The sequence below is a fragment of the Mustela nivalis genome, assembly GCF_964662115.1.
Source record: "Mustela nivalis genome assembly, chromosome: 17".
NCBI classification, from domain to species: domain Eukaryota; kingdom Metazoa; phylum Chordata; class Mammalia; order Carnivora; family Mustelidae; genus Mustela; species Mustela nivalis.
The window spans coordinates 62,195,426-62,216,777 of record NC_139036.1 but is presented as its reverse complement, the minus strand read 5'-3'; the positions used below and the strand labels follow the sequence as shown (position 1 = coordinate 62,216,777).

Sequence of the window (21,352 nt, the reverse complement as noted above, 5' to 3'; positions counted from 1 at the left end):
CAAGCACGTCCCCCACCTAGGGAGGGGTCCCTAACAGGCCAGCAAGGACCCAGGGAGCCCAGGCCTGGCCCCTCAGGGCTGTGGCGGTACCTGCCCCTGTGTGGCTGCTCTGGCCCAGGCGTCCCCCTCCACTGGACGCCTCCTGGTGCGTCTGTGTCAGGTGCCAACAAACAGAGCCCCGGCAGCCTGGGCATGGCTGAATGCAAGGCAGAGTGGGCACCCGAGGGCGACAGGCAAGGTCCTGCTGTCCAGCCACAGAGGAAGGGGATCTGCAGATCTGGGCTGTGTCTTGCAGACCAGAGAGTAACAGGCAGGCCCGGGAGCCTCTTGGCACAGTCAGGAACCACGAAGGGCGGCCAGGAAGAGGGTCTCAGGCACTCGAGGGGGAGGCCACCGGCTGCTGACCTGTGAGTGCCTGAGGACTCCGACCGCACGTCCAGAAGGAGAAGCTGACTTCAGGCCGGTGAGCCCTGGTGTGGACGGACCCAGCCCTGGGCAGAGTAGGCACCACTCCTGGGGGGAGGGAGGGTCCGCAGCTGACCAAAGAGGAAGAAGGACCTGAGACGCGCGGAGGAGACGGAGAGACGGAGACGGGGAGACGGAGAGACGGAGGGAGACGGGGAGGAGAGACGGAGACGGGGAGCCGGGGAGACGGGGAGATGGAGAGACGGAGACAGGGAGACGGGGAGACAGAGACGGGGAGACGGGGAGACAGAGACGGAGGGAGACAGGGAGACAGAGGGAGACGGGGAGACGGAGACAGGGAGACGGGGAGACAGAGACGGGGAGACGGGGAGCCGGGGGTGGGGGGAAGGGCCAGCCCCCCCCGAGACCAGTCAGAGAAAGCACACCGGCCCTTACTCCCCACCCACGTGCGGTCATAGTCCCGACTCTGAGATTCTGATGGAAGTGAGGAGCCTGCATCCTAAGAAAGCAAGCAGACTTGCAGCACAGCCCCTCACGTGTGACTTTGTGGGGTCACAAGCTCCCAGGACCCATGGGGACCGCAGGCAAGAAGGGACATAGCTGTGTTTCCCCCAACTACTGTAACAAACCACAAACTCATCATGGCTTGGAACAGCCCAAGTTTATTATCACACGGCTCTGTAGGCTCTGGTCCCACAAGACCCACACAGGCCTGAGGTCCGGCCGTGGGCAGGCGCGGGTTGGCTCTGGAGGCTCCAGGCGAACGCGGTTCCCCGCAGCCGGCAGCTTCCAGCCGAGTCCTTCTCAAGCGCGTCTCCTGGTTCTCTCTCTTCCACGCCCCTCTCCCACCTCGGAGGACCCCCGATGGCACCAGGGCCGGCAGATGGTGCAGAAGGATGCCCCCATCTTACCTGCGTCTTTAACTCCACGACTTCAGTTCCACTTTGCCGCATGAAGGAGCCTCTCCGTTGGCTGCAGGGGTGAGGACGAGGACCTCTTTGGAGGCCAGTGTTCTGCTGACCACCGCGGGTAAAGACGTAATCAGATGACAGAAAAGACAGCAGCACATACGTGGAAATAGGGCCATTCCAGCAAGGAATCGAAGGAATATAAATCACCAACCCAAGACCCTGTTCTTCAGTCCCATGGGCCAAACGACAGCAAAAAACAAGAGAGATTTGCTGGAAACTTTGTGAACATGTCACATGGTGCTGTCTCTTCCCCTGGCCCCCAGCCCCTCCCACCCTGGGGCCACTGCAGGCTCCTCTGCCCGTCCCCCTCAGACCCCTGCCTTCCCGAGGCCGTGCAGCAGCGATGACCAGTGCTGCCCCACCCAGCCAGCTCTCCACTCCTGGGCCCCGGCAGCCCCTCTCACCAGTGTGACTCGCAGCCACTCACTCCGGAGGGCAGGGTCCCTGTGCGGGGGCTGGACGTGCAGCCCCAGGGAGCAGCTGACTCACGTCTCCAGCCTCACCCAGAGCTGACCGGGTGCGTCAAGCCGGCCACCTGGTGTGGGTGGTCTGCTGGGGACCCTCACGGGATGTCCGGCATCCGCCAGAGGCCGGAGCAGGGGCACCTGCACGTGGCACTCCGGAGCTTCCCCGGGTCTCACTGGGCTGCCTGGGCAGGTGTGAGCTGGGGCTAGACCTGAACTGAGCACGTGGCCCCCACAGCTGTAGTCCTCCCCAGCCCAGCTCCTCCAGACAGGTACCCAGATGCCCAAAATGAGGCCCAGGACATGATCCCCCCCCACACCCCCGCAGCTGGAGGCCACAGGGTCAGCTGACTTCCCAAGCAGCCAAGATGGGGACGGGGTGGATCGAGCATTGGAGTGCCGGGGCCGGAGAGCCCTTGTGGAGCCCCAGCCAGCAGGAGGAGAGGTCTGAGGCCGCCCCTGTGTGTCCCATCTAGGGTGGCAGAGGAGGGAACAGAGGGCACTCCGTAAACACAAGAGCCTGCTGCCCGCAGATACGTGGTCCACAGAGCAGCTCAGAAAGCATCTGTTTTTCTTGATCTCGGTGTCGTTAGACAGGCCCAGACCTGGGCTCCTGCCACCAGCATGTTCGAGAAAAGTGCTAAGAAAGGGTGTCCAGTGCCACTGGGGGACTACCACACTACTGAGGGACACCAGGCCCTGCTAGGAGGAGGAGGCATGCCGGGGCCATGCCGGGGTCCCGGCTGACTTTGGGGGGCAGCAGTGTCCTCAGACACGTGGCTCTCGGGGAAATGTACAAGGAGGAGGTGAAGGTTCCCTCCAAGCCCAGCGGCAGAAGGAAAAAGAAAGGAGCAGGCAGACCCCTTGCTGTGCTGGGAGGCCCGGCTTCTCCTTAGAGCAAGAGCACGTGACAGCCAGGGAGACACTGGGGGTGAAGCTTGAGGGGGGAAGGCGGGCCTGGGTCACACCTCTCCTTTGACCTCTGGACAGAGCTGAAGAAAGGTGCCCACGGCTCCATCCCACACAGTGTCCTGGACCAACCCCAGCCAAGACAGAGACACTGGACAGCCAGAAAGACCCTCTGGAGACCCTCCAAGCGCCTCGCCTGGCCCGTCAGGGCTCCACGGCGTGGGACTCTCGAGGATGGTCGTCACAGAGCAGGCTCGGGCGGATGGTGGCCTCAGATGCCCACAGGAGGCTCTGAGTAGCGGGAGGGCAGGGCTCTCAGAAATGGCCAGCCCCTCCAGCCACGAAGCAGCCTTGACCGGGGCTGCTCCACGTGGCATCCAGCTCCCACGTTGTGCAGACCCCACCCTCTCCCCCCACACCAGTGCCACCCTGGAAACAGAGGCACACCCCAGGGAGGACACTTCTCCACCCACTGGCCCTGCTCTCTCTCCAGACCCCCATCAAGAAGACTTCTCCCCTAAGCCAGCTCTCACCGGCCACCAGTGTATCTCTCCGTGAAGAGCTCAAGCCTCGCGGGCAGTGGGAGCTACTGTCCGCCCCGGACGTCAGCCCATGGGGTCAGGTCCCGGGGTCCTCCCAGGGTCCCTGAACTGACAGAAGGAAGAGTGCCAGCCCTGAAACCAAAACCCATGCCTGACGTCCTTGTCCTGCAGCACCTGCATGCCCGCCGCACCCTCCCGGGCCAGAGTCAACACCCAGAAAATCCCACAGCGTGAACCCAGCCACAGGTTCGCTGCAGCCCTGGCGCACCTGCTCCAGGCATAAACACGGCAATTACCAGCCTCGGTAGGACCTGTTCCCATCGCCACCCCTGCTGCTTCAGGTGACCGCCCTGCTTCCTGCTGTGCAGGTGTGGCGCACCTGCTTCTTGTTGTGACCTGCAGGGGCCCACAGACCTGAGCCAGCTCGTGCCTGAGCCAGGCCACACTGACGCAGGCCGCACCTACCTCATGCAGGCCACACCTGAGCGAGCACAGGGCACCTACCTGTGGCCGCACGGCGTGCCAGAGTCCTGGGTGTGGCTGGTGTGCTCCTGGCTGTGCTGTGTCCTCTCCCGGAGCTGCCTGGGTTAGTCACCTGATTCACGGATGTGGATGCAGGCTGAGGTCTGATTACCTGATACCCCAGTGACCCCTGGAGGGTGAGTAGTGTCCTCCCAAATTCCCATCTTAGAACCTGTGACTGAACTTATTTGGAAATAGGGTCTTTGCAGGTGTCATCACTTAAGATGAGGCCACACTGGTCCCTGTAACTGGCGTCCCTGTGAGAGGAGGGACTCAAACACAGACACACAGACGGCAGGAGGAGGCAGAGCCCGGAAACACGCTTCCACAGGCGAGGACTGTCAGCAGCCACCAGAAACCTCCTCCTCCCCTAGAGACTTCAGAGGGAGCCTGGGCCTGCCCGCACCTTGCTGTGGTACTCTGGCCTCCAGAACGACTCTGGGCTGTCCAAGCCTCAGTCTGTGGGCATCCATTACAGCGGTTGCTGGGGACCTGCTCATCTGCCAGCGTGCGGAGGTCGCCGGGTGCTGACCAGCTCCCCACTGCCCAGACTGGCTGTGGCCCGGGGCGTTTGGGGGAAGACGCAGTCAAAGGGCAGCATCTGGGCTACTGGGAATGGGAAGACCGACGCTAAGGCGGACCGAGGTGGGAGGGAGAGCTGAGGCGCGGTGGTGTTTTCTGAAGCACGAGAGTAACAGCCTCACTTAGAGTCAGGCCCGGAATGAAGGGCCAGGAGCAACAGGGCCACTGGGTCTTCCTCAGGTGTGCTGCCTCCGGGACAGGCCCTGACCCCACAGCAGACCCCACAACAGGGTTGCGGGGCTCCCTCGGGTGAGCTGCCCCCAAGAGAGGCCTGACCCCAGTCTGGGGCCATGCACACCCGCCCCGGGCTGCGGACCACGCACCACGGCTCCATCAGATGCTGGCCTTTATTCTCTGGAATGGAAACAGCCTGCAGCCCAAAAGGGACCACGGCCAGTAAAGCACATTCTTTGAAAAGCAAAAACAAAACAAGAAATACGTATTTGGCTCCGTCAGTTTCCGTCACAAGAAACAACTCTGATCGGTGTGCAGGCGGTGTGCAAAGCCCGGCGCTGGGCGTCCTCCGTGAGCTCCGGGCACACCAGCCGAGCGCAAGGACGTCAGGTGCTTTGAAAAACGGTATCAAATGGCACACAAGGCATTTTAAGACTCTGGAGTCTGTTTCCTATGGACTTTTCTTTTTTTAAAAAAAATATAATAACTTAGTTTGCATTTTACATTTCCCATCAGTCAAGGAGCCCTCGGCTGGGACCTCGTGGCGTGTGCCCCGCAGCCTGAGCCCCAGGAGCCCCAGGAGCCCCGATCCGAGCACCCCGTGCCCCGTCACTCCGTGCCCATCTCACAGGGGTTCAGGCCCCTCTCCTCAGCGTCCCGGTACAGCCTCTGGAAGTCCCTGAAGCGTGGGGCACAGCCAAGCCGGGCCTCCCCGAAGCGCATGTGGCCGGTGAAGAGGAAGTCCCCGCGTCCCGGCCGCACGCCGCACTCCAGCAGCGTGAGCACGCGGCCCCGCCAGCCGCCACCCTCCGGAGCAGGCCAGAAAACCTTGCTCTTCTGCCGGTAGAGCCGGCTCACGTGCAGGTGGATGGTGGACTCCTGCTGCTCTGGGGCGTGAGTGACGTTCTGGATAGAGCCTCGGACGACTGCGGAGACAAGGACACGGGGGTCAGGGGGTCACCGGGGCATCTGCGCCAGGGTCGACCCCGGGTCCTGCGCTCTGGAAACCCCATTAAAAAGAACAATTCACAGGCATGAGGCCCGGAGGGGCTGTCCCTGACCCTGTCGTGGGTAAAGATTGTTGTCCCCAGCCATGTAAGGGGGAGAAACAGGAGCTAGAAACCACCCATGCATCATCCTTTCAAGTTGGAACAGGAAAGGTGACCCCAGTTAGCACACGGAACCTGCAGCGGCTCTGAATCCCAGTGGGGCAGCGCGGCGGAGCTCAGAGGGGAGGAGGAGATGGGCAGGGGCTGGCAGAGCCGGCCCTCACCCAGGACCCTGCCCAGCCCCCAACCCCAGCTATGCAGGACCTTGGGGCAGGGAGTGCTCGGAGCCAGGCCCTGCCGGACTGGCTTCCTGTCCGGCCCCAGCACCGCATGCAGCGGACGGCTTCCACCCTCTGCCTGAGAGCGCTGGTGCCGCTGTCGCAAGCACGCAACGGAGTCCCCGACCTCAGCCCCTGCCCCCTGCCCCCGCCAGGATCCCGGACCCCCAGGGCCAGGAACTCCTGCTACAGAATCAGCAGGGGACCCAGAGGAGAACAGAGCTCTGAGGTGAGGCTAGCATCCGTGTTTGGAGGAAAATGCTCGGTGACCACCTGACCCTCTCCTGGCCTTACGGACAGGCCCCTCCCCTGGGGTACAGAGAGTCACTCTCCTGCCCAGGAAGAGAGCCCTGGAAGGTCCTCCAGGCCCAGGGGGGCTCCCTACACGTGGTGGGGAGCCAGGACACTTACCGAAGTCACTGGTGCAGACGGCCAACAGTACCTCAGCATCCCCGCAGGGGCGGCACGGGGCTGCGGGCAGAGAACAGGGTCAGGAGTGGGTCTGCGGGACAAAGGCCTCCGTACGTGCTCGCCAGGTCCTGTAAGAGCTCTGAGCTCAGGACAGGACAGAGAACCCGAACCTCGGCCACGCAGTTGGGGGCCGACCGACCAGCAGACACCTCCAGCTCCAGATGTGGCTGTGAAGGGCACGTACCCTTAGGGCGGCTGGCCTCGGTGCTGGTCCCCACGTGGCCTGCCCCTGCCCCACGGGAAACCAACCTGAGCTGGTCTGAAGCTGCAGCCCTGCACCAGCCCAGCAGAAGTCACCTTCACTCCAGCCTCCCCACCAGCACCCCAGAATGCTGTGACCAGCCACTCGCACGTCACCTGCTCCCCAGGCCCCCGTCTGCTGCCAGGACTGGCGGCTCAGGGCACTGCCTAGGAGGACCACTGCGGCTGCGGAAGGTTCTGTGAGCATGGGGGGACGCTGCCACCTGCACGTGCTGCGGGATTCTCAGCCGGCGAGCCTCCACCTCTGCACAGCCCTCCCCGAGACACCACTGGACCCTCCAACCACGCCCTGCCTGCAAACGCCGTCCAGGGCAGACCCACCTCATAGGAGCCCCAAACCCGGCAGCCCAGGTGCGTCCTCCAGCCAAGCCAGGCCTCGCCCTGTGAACTTTGGCCCCAGCCTGGCCCACACCCCAGCCTTCACCCTCACTTCCTCATGGGGTGAAGCTCCAGACAGACTGTGGGGGGGCAGCGCCTCCCACGCTAGCAACCCTCCCCGAGACCATGGCCCCACTCCTAACCCAGCACCGGACTTGGGAGGGCGCACACTTGGGCTCTCACCGCACCTTTCAAGGCCTCCAACTCCGATGCGGAGTCCCTTGGGTTTGGCACAAAGTCTCCCGCTCGGGGAAAGGTTAGCATGAGATCTTGCTGGAACAAGACCCCAGAACACCCGTGGCGTTGGCCCTTGCTGGACCCTGCCAAAGCTGACCCTGTCCACACACTGACCAGTCACCCTCCCAAACCCAGACCTGGGTGAGCAGCAAGGGGCAGGGCCAGGCACTTAGGAGCCGGAGCTCAGAGAGGCCCTCCGGGGCCCAGGGCATGAGCCAACAGGTTCTGTGCCCCTCAGGGCAGCGCAGTGTCTCTGTGAGTCTCCGAGCACTGGCCCTCGCCGTCCTGGTCTGGGTGGGGATGGATGTCTGTGCCCCAGGGGTGAGAGACCCAGCCCTGGGCGCCCCTGCAGGTGGGAAAAGGCAGGTCAGCAGTCCATCCTGAGGCGGCCACAGCCCGCCTGTGGGGACCCCTCCCAGAGCAGTCACCCAGAAGGGAGGGGCCCCAGTAGGGCCCCGGGCCCGGCACACAGTACGGCAAGCGAGGCTGGGCACGAGGCACGGGTCCACACAAACTCTCCAGAGACACATCTCAGACAGGCCACAGAGGCAGCCGTGGGCAGTGAGAGGCCCAGGCCACAGCCTGGGTTCAGATCCCTGGCCTGGCTGTGCACAAGTAACCAGGTCTCTGTGGACACAGGCACTGGGACCCTGCAAGCGGCCAAGGAGCCCGTCCTGTGCGCCTGCCCTGCTCACGCCCCCGGCACCACAGATATGCTGATGCCCAGCCAAGGGGAGGGCAGCCGGCCAGCCGCAGGACTCCCCCCGGAAGCCTCGGTCAGCCAGTGCCACCCCAGCTGAGCTAGCAGAGTCCCCCTGCAGACTCGCCTCGTAATTCGCGTTTTACGAAGCGTAGGTCACCGTCTTGGAAAATCTAGTCTGTGGACGCCAAGAGAAGCAATCTGGAAACAATTATGCATCGGAGCCGTGCTCCTAAAGGCTCTGGAAGGCGCTGGTTTCGGACACATCGAACCTCGTTTCTCGCAGGGGCACATGGGGCGGAGGGGGCAGCCCAGCTGGGCTTACAGTTCTGGGAGAGGGGGTGGCTGAGGATGGACATCTTAGGGAGATTACCCCGGAACGCGCACAAAATGAACTGAAGACGGGAAGCACAGGGTCGGGGAGACAGGCGGGAGCTACCACAGGGACCTAGTGGGGGGGTCAGGGTGCAGGCAGGGAGGACGATGGGGGGCCCTCGCCAAGGACAGGGTCACAGATGGCCACCTCCTGTTCTGGCAGGTGGGACTGCCCAGGGACACATGCAATTCCCAAAGCAAAAACTGTGCCCAGGACACGACCTGGGCCTTTGCGGGCGCGGCCCATGACAGGTGGAAGCGGACACAGCGGGAACTGGGCCAGTGTGAGCTGAGGCCAGGTAAGACTCTGGGGCCTCCTTGGACTGTCACGGCAGCCCGTCACTGGTGTCCCCCGAGATGGCCCCAGGGGCCCTGGCCCGGGCTGGTCAGCTGTCCCAAGTCCCATCTCTTGTGCCCTGGGAACTCCAACCCCACCAGCTTCTCCTCCTGGCCTGTTCCCAACCCTCCCTCGTCCTGGGGAGGACACAGGAGGAGACCACACCCTTCCACTCCAAAAGGCCAGAGATGGGCAAAATGAGAAATAATTATCCAGTAATTACAGTGGCCAGGGAAGCCAGGCAGGAAACAAAGTGACCCACAGGAAAAGGTCCAGTTCTCTCTCCTTTTCTGTCCCCGGACGTAGTGAGGCTTCTTTCACTTCTTCTGAACTTTGCTCCTCATTCCCCACAGCCCATTCCAGCCCATCAGGGCCACCACCAAACTCGGAGCCGGGAAGGCGCCCCAGTGGAGGGCGCTGTACCCACCCGCCCACCCCGGCATCCCTCCTCTCATCACTAACTCATCCAATAGAGCAGGTTTCGACAGGGGAGGGTGATGAGGCCATCAGAACTGGGGACCCAGGTGCCCGCACATCACAAGGCTCCCCGGTTTCCATGGGCGTAACTGCTGTGCGGTCACAGCCGGCACCCGCCCCTCTGGCTGTGGGGCTAAAACACCACCGCCTTCCCACCTCATCTGCCCAGAGCAGGCATCACACGGAGCCCAGAGCTCAACCCCAACAATGGATGCGGCCAAGCCGGCGAACCCCTGCTCTTCAGCTGCCTGAGAAGTGGTGCAACAGCCTGGAACCAGAAGTCCTTCTGGGCTGCCCCAGGCAAACCAAGAAGAAGGAGGTCTGTCTCTGCCCCCTAGACCCAGACCCAGTCCTCAGCCATCCTGCCTGACCCTACTGGACAGTGGGGGCTCCTGGCAGTGCCCGTTTTCCCAAGAAGGCTGGGACTCTGGGGAGGACGGCCCCCGGCGGCCCCGGACGGCCCGGCTGGGTTCCCCTGTAAGACCTCAGCACATGTCCCGGGGACGGCCCCAGAGCTTCATCCCTAGTGCCCTGGATCTGGCCCCATGCCCACCTTTCGTGTCCTGCCAGATCTCTTCAGCACCGTGCAGAGCAGCATGACACGGGTGCCCTGGTGAGGCCCCCGGAGAAGGAGGAGGGCCCAGGGCGGGGGGGGGGGGAGCGAGTCCTACCCCGCCTGCAGTGTGGCGCCTGGTCCCAAGTCCCCCAGCCCGCAGGCAGGCGTCCCCTCCCACCGCCCACCGCTTGCCCTGTGCCTGGAGGTCTGCCTCTGCATTCTGACCTCTTCTTGGCTCCCAGAGCTGCTCGGTTCATACCCGGAAGCTGACTTTCAGCTCCAATGCCCACTAGGTGACCGCATTCACTACAAACACTCCCAAGCAGAAACGTCCAGGGCCGGGAGCCTCCCACACAGGGCTCACCAGGGAGCCTCTCTCTTCTCTCAAGTCAGCACAAACCAGAAGCTGTGACTCATCAGGGAGGGAGAGGGCGGGGCCCCCCAGGCGCCTGGCCCGAGGACTCACGCACACCTGCACGCCACAGGTGCCCACCCACCTCCCTAAAGTCTCCCGCAGCTGCAACCAGGGTCAGCGCCGCGGCGAGCCCAGAGGCTCACGGCCATCAGAGAGCCCGCCGGGCCTGGCGGACGTCACCGTGGCCAGATGGCTGACATTCCACATTACGTACCCATTCCTCCAGCATTAAGGGCTTAGGGGCCCATCCCCTGATGAAAGGCAAGCACCCCAGGGAGCAGGGACACACCAGCATCCCCAGACCCTGCTGCCCCCCCACCCCCGTCTCCTGCATGGTGCTAACAAGTTCCTAACACACCCTCCTCTCAGCCAGCGTCACTAGTCAGAAACACCGAATTCAGTGACTGGATTTTTTCACATTTTGTTTTTATTGTGAATTTATTCTAGGTCCCCCATGGTGAGGCTGGGTCCCACCCACCCTAGAGCTGGTGATCAAGAGAAAGACTGTTGCGGTTAAAATTTCATTCAGGTCCTGGGGTGCCTGGGTGGCTCAGTGGGTTAAGCGGCTGCCTTCAGCTCAGGTCATGATCTCAGGGTCCTGGGATCAAGTCCCACATCGGGCTCTCTGCTCAGCAGGGAGCCTGCTTCCTTCTCCCTCTGCCTGCCTCTCTCTCTGCCTGTCTCTCTGCCTACTTGTGATCTCTGTCTGTCAAATAAATAAATAAAACCTTAAAAAAAAAAATTTCATTCAGGTCCTGAGACTTACAGTAGCTTTTACTGTCACCTTCCTGAGTTTGAGCCCTAGTTGAGCATCTGGGGGGGTACAGCAGGGGCCTACCTGGGCAGTAGGCACTGGAGGGGTCTTACCTGGGCAGTCAGGCACTGGGGACGGAGGGGAGGTCCTACTTGGGTGATCAGGCACTGGTAGGGGGCCTACCTGGGCAGTCAGGTACTGGGGGGGGGGGGTCCTACCTGGAAGTCCCACACTGATGTTTTCTAAGATACTAGTTTACTTTGAGAGAGACTGAAATTTTGGAAAGTGATCTGAGCCAAGAGTGCAGAACAATAAAATGGGGACATCTGTTAGCACATCTGTTTCTCCCCATCTTCAAATCTTTTATTTATCTCCACTAAAATGTGGAGATTATACTCTTCCTGGGGATGGCCTACCCCCCAAACCAGGTCTTTCTGCCTGAGCACTGCTGACAGTTGCTGGAACTGCCCCGTGCACTGTGGGGTACCAGCATCACCCCTGCCTGACCATCACCTGGGCCAGATGGTTTCCTGGGGACGCCCTCCGTGGAACCTGCTCACATCTTCCCACTGCCGGGAGGCACCTTGCTGCTGAGCAGCTTCAGAACTGACACGGATGGTGTCCCCACACGCGAGGGGCCCGTGAGATCACCTGTGCCTTGAAGCAAGGGCGAGACGTTTGGCCTGGGCTCCTCTAAAAGACAAGGACTCGTGCACCTAGGCAGTCAGGCAGCTGGGTGAGGTGGGGCATGAGGGGTGAGTCCTAGGCCATGCGAGAGCTCCTGGGGCCACTCACCTGTCTTTGGTCTCTGCCTCTGGGACTTTTCAGAGACCAACACTACCCTCCACACAGGGCCCTGCAAGTTGGCTGCCTGCCCCAAAGGGGAAAACGCAGGACAATCTAAAACCAACTCAGTATCTCCGTGCACACCCCTGCCCCGTGGCTGCTGAGAGCCTCCATCCAGAGCTACGCCCTGGGAGCTTCCCAAGACCCCCAGGGGCATCCCTGCCCTGCCTGGTTCCTCTACCCACAGCCCCTCTCCTGGCACGCTGCCCGTGTCGCTGCTCCACATGGGATAAGCCACAAAACGCCCCCAGAGCCAGGGACCAGCACCCCCAGTTCAGGCCCTGCATTACCCTGGAACGCGAACCAGGCTTGGCTCCCACCCAGAACTCGCCAAGTCGGGGGCCTGACATCAGAAACACGCAGCTAGTCCATACACCAGGAGAGACGCCAGGGAACTCTTGCCCGTTACAGGCCCCACAACACAGAAGCCGAGCACGGCAGGGAGCCGGGACCGTGGTCTTACCCACCCGCGGCCACGGCTCAGACACAGTTCCTGAGAGCCAAGGGGGCACTGTGCGCCCAACGCCCCTCCACCCCGCGGGCTGTCCACCCCGCGGGCTGTCCTGAAGCCCCTCCCACCCCACCGCCAGAGCACGCCACCCACCTGACAGAGCTTGCAGGTCCGAGCCTGCGGGCCGGCCGGTCAGCTCATACTGGAAGCCCGTGGTCCTCCTGCTGATGTCCTGCTGGGGCGCAGCCTCCACGAAGAGCCCACCGTGCTCGAAGCCAAAGCAGCTCACCCGGCCAGGCCCACGGTCCCCGTCCCGGACCAGCAGCTTCAGTTCTCCAGTTTTCTCCAAATAAATGTTGGCCCCCGAGGAGCCTTTGAGGGGCTTGATGCATAGCGTCTGGAGGCGCGGGGGCGGGAAGGTGTTGGGCCGCACGTTGACGATGAGCGCCCCCGTCGGGTACACCCACTCCACGGAGCCCGCGGCGCAGCGCAGGTACACCTGCTCCACCTCCTTCCTGTGGGCCTCGTGCGTCAGCCCGCTGCGGGGGGAGGGGGACACGCATCAGCGCACACGTGTGGCCTCGCCAGCCCAGGTGCCCAAGCAGCCCCCACCCTCGTGCAGGCGGCCGCCCCCCTGTGCCCGGCCCCGCCGGTCTGGGGAGGGGTCACGCACGGCCCCGCAGCCAGGCCCCTCTGGCAGGCCCACCCCAGAAAGTCGCTGCAAGACGGGCCGCGGTGGCGGAGGCCCCGGGTGTCTCACACCTCGGCACCTGGGTGTGCCAGCCTTCAGCGGGGCACCGGGAGCCTGTGTCCTTGAGGTTCCCTGCACTGTGGAGGCAAGGACCACGGAGGCAGAACTTCTGGAACATGACAAGGACACAGGACCCAACCACCAACCCAAGTTCCCGGTGACCTGTGGAGGGCCGGGAAGGGCGGCCGAGTGTGAGCATAAGGGGCCCGTCTGCTCGCCCCAGTGAGGGAGGGAAGCCCTGGGGGCTGGAGGCTGTGGGTGAGTTTCATCTTCAGCACCTTCCAGACAAGCATGCTTGTGTGTTCCCTAGAGAGACGGCTCGATGGCACTTTCATCTGTAAACCTTGGGGCCCCCGGGGGGGTGCCCTCGGGTATTGAGTCAGCCCTTGGCTCAGGTCATGATCTCGGGGTCCTGGGATGGAGCCACTGCCCATTCCTCTGCTCTTAGATTTTCTTTATTTGAGAAAGAGAGTGAGCAAGTCAGAGAGAGAGAGCACAAGCAGGGGGTGCCGCGGAGGGAGAAGCAGACTCCCGGCAGAGCAGGGAGCCGAACACAGGACTCTGGGACCACGAACTGAGCTGAGCTGAAGGCAGACGCGTCACCGGCTGAGCCCCCCAGGTGACCCCAAACAAACAAAATTTAAAAATAAACGCTGAAGGGGTGCCTCGGTGGCTCAGTGGGTTAAGGCCTTTGCCTTCGGCTCAGGTCATGATCCCAGGGTCCTGGGATCGAGCCCCACATCGGGCTCTCTGCTCCGCGGGGAGTCTGCTTCCCTCTCTCTCTCTCTCTCTCTCCGCCTGCCTCTCTGCCTACTTGTGATCTCTGTCTGTCAAATAAATAAATAAAATCTTTTTAAAAAATTAAATTAAATTAAAAAAAATAAGCCCTGAAGATTCCGCACTGCCAACTGTTTTTTTTTTTTAAGATATTTATTTATTTATTTAAAGAGAGAGAAAGCGCACGAGAGGGGAGGTCAGAGGGAGAAGCAGACTCCCCATAGAGCTGGGAGCCCCATGTGGGACTCGATCCCAGGACTCTGGGACCATGACCTGAGCCGAAGGCAGTTGCTTAACCAACTGAGCCACTCAGGCGCCCTGCCAACTGTATTTTTAAAAACAAACTCGTGTCTATCAAATAAATAAATCTATCTGTCTATCAAAAAAATAAATAAAATCTTAAAAAAATAAAAACAAACTCGAACAGCATGAAAGCCAGAAACAAAGCTAAGGTGAGGGTCCACCCCAGGGGACAGACACCACGGGGACTGCGTGCAGAAGCCACAGGGAGAGAGACACAAACAGTGAGTGGACAGTTGGTCTTCCCAAGGAGAAGCTCTGCGTGCCACGTTCACCTCACTCCCAATAAACATTAAATAGGAAAATATGAAGTGTGCTACACTCTTCGTGAAACAGGTCTGGAGTAAAGTCATTACCTTATGTTTTCAAGAAATTGAAACCCTCAAAAATGTTAAAGCTTCCTCTACTCCAAATTTTAACGCGAATGTCAGCTTGTGCCGATGGTTACGTCAGAGCCGCCAAACAGCCCGGAACTCAACCAGTGACTTCAACTGAGTGTTTTATTACACGAAATTTGGTTCTGATCAGATCTCAGACAGGTTCACCCACATTCTTAGGATTTTTGTGTATCATAAACAATGCTATATTCAGTGCTCTGGCCTGAGTGAGTTACCAGAAACCATTTCTACAGAGGAGAAAACACGTAACATATGGTTTGCATTTACTGCTGGTGACTCACACCCTGGGCTCCAAAAAACCTCACTTTTCATACGACGGCCAGCTGCGGGCTGGGGCTGCTCAGTCATCCTGCAGACCACATCAGAGGGAGGTGTCGAGGAGGTGACCCCCCACTCCCTGCCCCCACAAGGCCCTGGGTCACTAGCAGCCGGCTCAGCCTTAGACGCCTACCAGGGCCGCACAGAACAGACTTACAAATCATAGTCAAATAAAACTCCCATAAGCTCATCTGACACATATGTGCGGACGAGCATAATTATAGTGCTGTGTGAAAAAATTAGACTAAATGGTGAGTGGTTGACACAGATGACTATAATCAGCTCTGCTCTTACGCAGCCAAAACAAACTTTATCATAGTGTGCCTCCTCTCCTGTCTCCAGCCTCAAGAGGCAGCTGGACACTTGCCCCATGCCCAGACACCAATCCTCAAAGCTCTCCCCCATAAAAACCATCCTGTCCAAGTCTTCACTTTCCTCTTTGTGGGGGGAGGGGGCCCTGGGGCTCAAGGGAAAGAAAGCCCATACCAGAGGCTTTGGATCCCTCTCTCCGAGTCACTTAATCCAAACAGTGGAGGGGGATACCGGGAGGTCCACCCCCCACCCACATCTTGGGCAGGGGCAGAGGGAACACTTGTGGGGACAGGTGACCAACCATGGCTCCCCAGGGAGAGGCGGACCTGAGTCTGGGGGCTGGGCTGCCATCCCCAGCCTGCACCTATCAGCCTAGACATCTTATGTGGTACACATGGCCCCATTTATTCCTAAGTCCCTCTACTAAAAGAGGGCCAGGAACAGCAAGCAGGGGGACAGAGAAGAAATAGGGCACCTGTTACTTCACCCTTCACCTAATGTCTTCACTGGCCCCAGGGAAGGGTCTACACCCGCCCCAGAGTCCACGGCCAGCATGGGGCTCTGCTCTGCCTCTCCCCTCATGCTCTCCTGAAGCACAGACACGACCGAGAGTCCGACCAGGCACTCGACACGGGTGTTCACACAAAGGCGAGCAGCGTGTGCGATGTAAGACATCGACCCCGTCCAGCAGACCCACCAGTCTCTCGGCCTAAGACCCCAACGGGTCTTTAATGAAGCCAAGGGCTCACTGTCTCGCTCTAGATCTCCAGCACCACAGCAAAACCTGAAAAAAACGTCTGTTTCTGCAAAATTGCTGGAGAAGCAAAAATGTGCCCTATCTGTGACATCACGATGCTGGCACCTGTGAGCCTCAGAGCACGCCCATCAGACAAAAATAAAATAACTGGTTTCTGATGGGATGAAGCTAAAAAGTACGGGGAATGTGGCTCTGGCCGGCCTCAGGGGGGAACGCAGCTCTAGCCACATGTGTAGACGAGCACAACCCTAGGGCTTCAGGGAGCTGAGGACACAGACTGCTTCCAGGGTTACCTAAACTGGGTTCACGCACCATTCCCAAAAAAAGGAGTCTGCAAGTGTCACTCCCCAGGTGGACACACCTAAGGGGCACCCTCATGGAAAGGACAGCACATTCCAAATTGATCAGACTTTCTGGAGAGGCCAGTGTGGGGGCAGCAGGGCCCACCCCCCTCACACCCACAACCCGGACCCCCGGAGGCACCAGGAGTAAGGGGTGGTCTCCTGTTTACAAGTCAGGAGGAATGTTCAGATCGAGGGAGAAGCGAGAACTGGAGTTAGCTTTAATTTCCCACCCAGCAGGAGAATGAGGCCAGGTGTGAGGGACCCACGCCCCTGCCGGTGGTGGTGGGAAGGTTCGTGGTCCACCTTTACGACCACAGCCTAATAAAGATCAGGGTGCTGTCCCGCCCCTGCTCACGGGACGGGGATTGCACAACCTCCTGCTTCACTGCTTGGAAACACCCAGAAATGCATTTCAGCCTGTCAAATGTGAGTAGCCAGTGTCATAAACAGAAACTCCCTTCCTATCAGGGGATCAGAATCCACCCAGCGCATCGGGACTCGCACCACCCTGTGCTGTCTTTAGAACAGCTCATAAAAAGTCATAAATGTTCTGGGGGTCAGCAGGCAGATCAGCACGCTTGGATTCCCACGGCAAGGATCTATCAGCTGATCGGCGAGGCATACTGATCACTGGGGCAGCAAGGATAGTGCGAAGGGAGCCTTATGTTCCAGGAGTGTGGCCTGGCCCTGTCTTCTCTCCAGCTCCGACTGTGGCCGCCCCTGCCGGACTCTGCCTTTGAGCTGACTGAGGATAGCTGGAGGGAGTCCAGAACCAGGGGTATGTCAGCAATGATGGAGACAGAAGGGTGGCAGGCAAGTGCCCCTGCTTCTCGCAAGTCAAGAAGGGGATACAGACACCTGCTGGGTCCCGGAGCATGCTGGTCCTCAGAGGACTTTATGCCTGGAAGGGGACGCCTGTCCTGGGGATCGGAGGGGTCTGCAAGGGAGCGCCGGTCAGAGCCTGACAGGATGTCAGCCCCTCTGGAAACCCAGGCTCCCGCGGTGGGACCGGGTCTGTTTCTGATCTGTGGAAGGAGGACACCCTAGACCTCAGTTTGGGGTGCACTGATTCATCCAGCAGAAGCTGCAAAACAGGGAGTTTAATTACCAGCGTGGGGGAAAGGGCAGCCCTGGAAGAGTGTGTCAGAGTCGGAGGCTCCCGGCCAGCTCAGGGCTGGCGCCAGCATTCTCCAGGCCAACCCTCCCCCAGAGCTCCAAGCTCGTGGCCCCCGTCTCAGCTCCTCCATCCCTGCTCTGGCGTGTGCAGGGAGTTGGTGTGGCGAGGAGGAAGGCCACCACAAGGCCCAGCCTCCACAGCCCAGGACCCTGGCTCTAGGAGGGGTGGAAAGTGGGGAGCAGGGGACTTGCCAGTGTCCACAGAGACCTGGGTCTGGAAGTACCCAGGATGACCAGCAGCTGCCCTGCTGACGCAGAGCCCAGCACACTGGCACAACCCCAGCCTTCTCGGAAAAACTGTCTTCACTCTGAACAGCCCCGTGATACCCTCCAGCGTGAGGTGTGAGCCTGCGGGAGGCTTCTCATCAGACGTCAAGGCCAAGGGGCTCGCGCAGAGGCTCTGCTCCGGGGAACACCCCACGCGGAGAGCCACCGGCAGCCCCCGCCCGCAGTTTCGGAGAAGGAGACGCCCCTCGCCCTCTGCAAACTCCTTCACCCGCACGAAACTCGGTTTTCCAGCTGCGAGCTGCCTGCCGCGGGGCCGAGGGCGCCCTCGGCGATGGCGGTTTCTCACCCCAGGCGCTGTGCCCTCAGGCGCCCCGCCCGCGCACACTTGTGACTTGCACTCCTTTCTGCCTGTCACACTTCAGTTTAAAAAAAAGTCCTCGGCTGCCACAGCGGAGGGGCATGGGGCGGGGGGGGGGGGGGGGGGGGTCGCCGAGCCCAGCGCGCGCGCTGCCAAGGGCGGCCTGACCTTCACCGGGTCCCGGGCGGGGACGGGGCGGGGGGCGCCCGGCCGGGCCAGCGCTCGGCCCGCGCACAGGTGTCCGCCCGCGGGTCTCCGCACGCACAGGCGTGGTCCTCGCCGCGGTCCGCGCCGGGCCGGGCTCTGTCCGCCCGAGCCCCCCGCTCCCTCCCGCGGACCCGCCGGCCCTTCCCGCTCGGCCCTGAGCGCAGGCCCGGCTCCTCCCGCCCGGGGCGCGCAAGTCCTCGCCGCGGGCAGAGCCGGGAAGGGCCGGAGGACCGACCCCCGCCCGTGCGGGGTCGACGCGGGGCGAGTGGGCTGCCGGGTCGGGACCGACCCCGCGGCGCGGCGGGCGCACCTCCCCCTGGGCGTCCTCCGGGCCGGGGCACCCGGACGCCGCGGGCTCTTTTGTTCTAGACCCGGGGGCGGGGGCGGGGGCGACGGGGACTGGACTCAGCCCGGAGAGCCGGCGCCCGAGTCCCCGCCCGGGCCGCGCCCCCGCACGGTCGGCGGGCCGGGGAGGGCAGCGCACGCGAAGGGAGGGCGGTGGACCCGGGCCGGGGTCTCGCCGCGCGGACTCACCTCCCCTTCCAGCTGCACAGGTCGCTCGAGTACTGCGCGCCCGCGCCGCCCAGCAGTGCGGCCAGCAGCAGCAGCAGCAGCGGCAACGGCGGCGGCGGGCCAGGGCCCGGGGCGGGGGGCCGCGGCCACAGCTGCCCGGCGCGCCCCCGGGCCGCCCGCGCCGCGCCCCGCATGCTCCCGCTCCGGCTCCGGCGCCGACCCCGCGTCCGCGCCCACGGAGCAGACCCTCCGCCCGGCGCGGCCGGCCGGGCGGGCGGGAGGGGCTGCAGGTCCCGGCGAGTCACGTCGTGCGCCCCCCGCGCCCCCCGCGCGGCCGCCCGCCCATCCCGGCCGCAGCCGGGGCCACCCGAGCCGCTGCAGCAGCCGCAGTGGAGCGAAGAGCGCCGCGCCCCGCCGCCGCCACCCGAGCCTCTGAGGCAGGCGAGTCCGCCGTCCCGGTCCCCGCTCAGCTGGGGGGCGGGTCCGCCGGCCGCTCCGCCCCCCGCCCCCGCCCCGGGCCCGCCCCGGGCCCGCCCCGCGCGCCGGAACTCCGCCCCGAGTGCGCGCTCCGCGCCCCGCGCCCTGCGTGCCCGGCCGGGGGTCGGGGGGCGGCTCCGCCGAGAGGGGAAGCGGCTCGAGGGACCCGGAGAAGGATCCGCGGGACGCCCCGGCCGGAGAAGGGCGGGGCGCCAGCGCGTCCCGGCGGGTGCGATGCGGGACGGGGACCCCAAGTGCACGCAGACCCGAGCCGGCGCCCGGCCCGCCGATCCGTCCTCAGCCGCGGTGCTGTGACCCCGTTGTGCGGACTGAGCCGGGAATGGCCGCCGGGCTGTGGTGGCGGCTCCTAGCCTTGCCGCTGCGGTGTGACCCGTGTCCCATCCGGGATGTTCCTGGCATCCAAACCCACGCAGAATCGGAGCGTGCTTTGCAGAGGTTCAGACTTGGTCCTGCTCTGCGACCCACGGGGCAGGGGAGACCCAGCTGCGGCTGGTGATGGGGCCAACTCACCGTTGAGCGCACCGTGGACTCTGGAGTACCCCCTCCGCAGAGGGCTCTGGGCCACAGCGCCTGTGCATCACGGTGGAGCTCTGCCTGCTGGTCCTCACCAGCCCCACCCCCGATGGGTTAGTACCCGCTTCACCCCCTCAGACTGGATTCCCCCTGGGGACATCTGGTGCATTGCAGGATTTTAGCTGCATCCTGGTCGCTATGTTCTAGATGTCATCACCCACCCACCCCCACCCCCCCCACCCCCGCCCCACACACAGGATTGGCAACCCCTACTGTCTCCGGACACTGCCAGATGCCCCTGTGTGCACAATCTAGCGCTGAGACCCCTGTCCTAGCAGTACCCGCTGGTGAGTACAGTGTGATCAGGGTGGCTTCCTTCACCGGCTAGTCACTGTGGTCACCATGTGCCTAACATCCTGTGAGGGACACAAGAGGAACCTCAGCAGCCCCAGCTCTGTTGGGAAAGGTGTCCTCCTCTGGCTCGGGGGCCTGATTCCAGGAGCCAGGGCTGGGTCTGGCTAGAGGATGGGTGGAGGGCTCCCAGGTCTCCCAGCCTACCTGGTCATCATCCTGGAGCAGAGGGTCTTCCGAGCAGAGGGAGGGACGCATGGAGTTCCACATAGCCACCTCTGTGCTCACAAAAGCAGGCTTTTCTGCTTTCCCCAACGCTCTGGTGTTGGTCTGAGCTCCAGAGCCTCGAACAGCATCAAGTGATGGAGAAACCAGACCTTGTTTTCATATTCTTTGTCCAGGCAAGAAACATTTCAGGAGGAATTTCAAGTGAGCTTTGGGGAAGGGAGTGACTCTTCCACATGCTGGTCTGTACGTTGTACCCTTCTGGTCTGGTCAGAGGGTTAGAAATGTCCTTGGATGGAATTGTCACCCTCTGGAGAGGTCTCGTCTGCGGGCCCCCAAACAGCTAAACTGAGAGCAGCCAGGAGCCCCGGGGAAGAGAAGTCAGAGCCCCCGAAGGTGGTTACAGTTGAAGGGTCTATCTAGAGAAGCCCTGGACTGGGTAGGTCAAGACCTCGGGTCCTGCCAAGGCATAAGAAGGGATGTCACCCCAAGACCCACAGGCAGTTTTGAGGCTGAGGAGTCCATTCCAGGCTTGGGGGCCTCCTGCAGCCCTCACCCCACCCCCACCCCCTTGAAGTGTGTGCCCTGGCTCCTTCCCTGCAGGTACCTGGGTGCAGAAGTGCTGTCACAAGTGGGTGAAGTGAAACCACTCCCCGGGCCTCTGGGTAGAGGAACCTGCTGGTTGTGAATCTGGAAACTGCAACCACCTCTCACCCACAGCCATGTCCCCGCAGCTCTGTAAACCCCCTGTACCCAGAGGTCTTCCCGGACAGGGTTGTCAGGGTCCAAGGTCCACTCCGGGGCAGGGGCAGGGGCAGCTTTAGGCCCCTCATGTTACAGGTGCTGAGACTGAGTGCTCCTGGCCTGAGGGACGTTTCAGAAGGCTTCATAGGACCAATGGGCAGAGACCATCTCTGGGGCAGTGCGGAGCTGTTTCCCATCCTAGTTCAGGGCTCTGTGAGCTGGAGGACTGCCAAACCACCTGTGCCCAGGTCCACTTCCCTAAAGCTAGGACTATACAGTGGTGCCTACGGGACATGCAGTGGTCAAATCCATAGAACACACAAGACTGAACAGTGCAGCCTTTTGTCAGTAATATGTCACTATCAGCTAATTGATTATAACAACCTACACACTAATGCAAGATGTTA

The 21,352-nt window shown here is 62.0% G+C and overlaps 1 protein-coding gene and 1 long non-coding RNA gene across 3 annotated transcripts; both read right to left on the bottom strand.

Annotated features, from left to right (window-relative positions):
* Positions 1 to 1,068: 1,068 nt before the first annotated feature.
* LOC309850998 lies at positions 1,069 to 4,572 on the bottom strand. 2 transcript variants are annotated; one of them, XR_014304573.1, is made up of 2 exons: positions 3,817 to 4,572; positions 1,069 to 1,439 (listed from the first exon to the last, which is right to left on the bottom strand). It is a non-coding gene; the product is annotated as an uncharacterized lncRNA (long non-coding RNA). The 2 variants fall into 2 exon arrangements; XR_014304574.1 differs by having other exon boundaries at positions 1,069 to 1,442; positions 3,817 to 3,988.
* A 173-nt stretch (positions 4,573 to 4,745) lies between these two features.
* METRNL (meteorin like, glial cell differentiation regulator) lies at positions 4,746 to 19,042 on the bottom strand. The gene is made up of 4 exons (XM_082705654.1): positions 18,636 to 19,042; positions 12,329 to 12,714; positions 6,329 to 6,388; positions 4,746 to 5,516 (listed from the first exon to the last, which is right to left on the bottom strand). The coding sequence occupies exons 1-4, from the start codon at positions 18,806 to 18,808 to the stop codon at positions 5,200 to 5,202; spliced, it is 936 nt and encodes a 311-aa protein (XP_082561780.1). The 5' UTR covers positions 18,809 to 19,042; the 3' UTR covers positions 4,746 to 5,199.
* Positions 19,043 to 21,352: the final 2,310 nt, after the last annotated feature.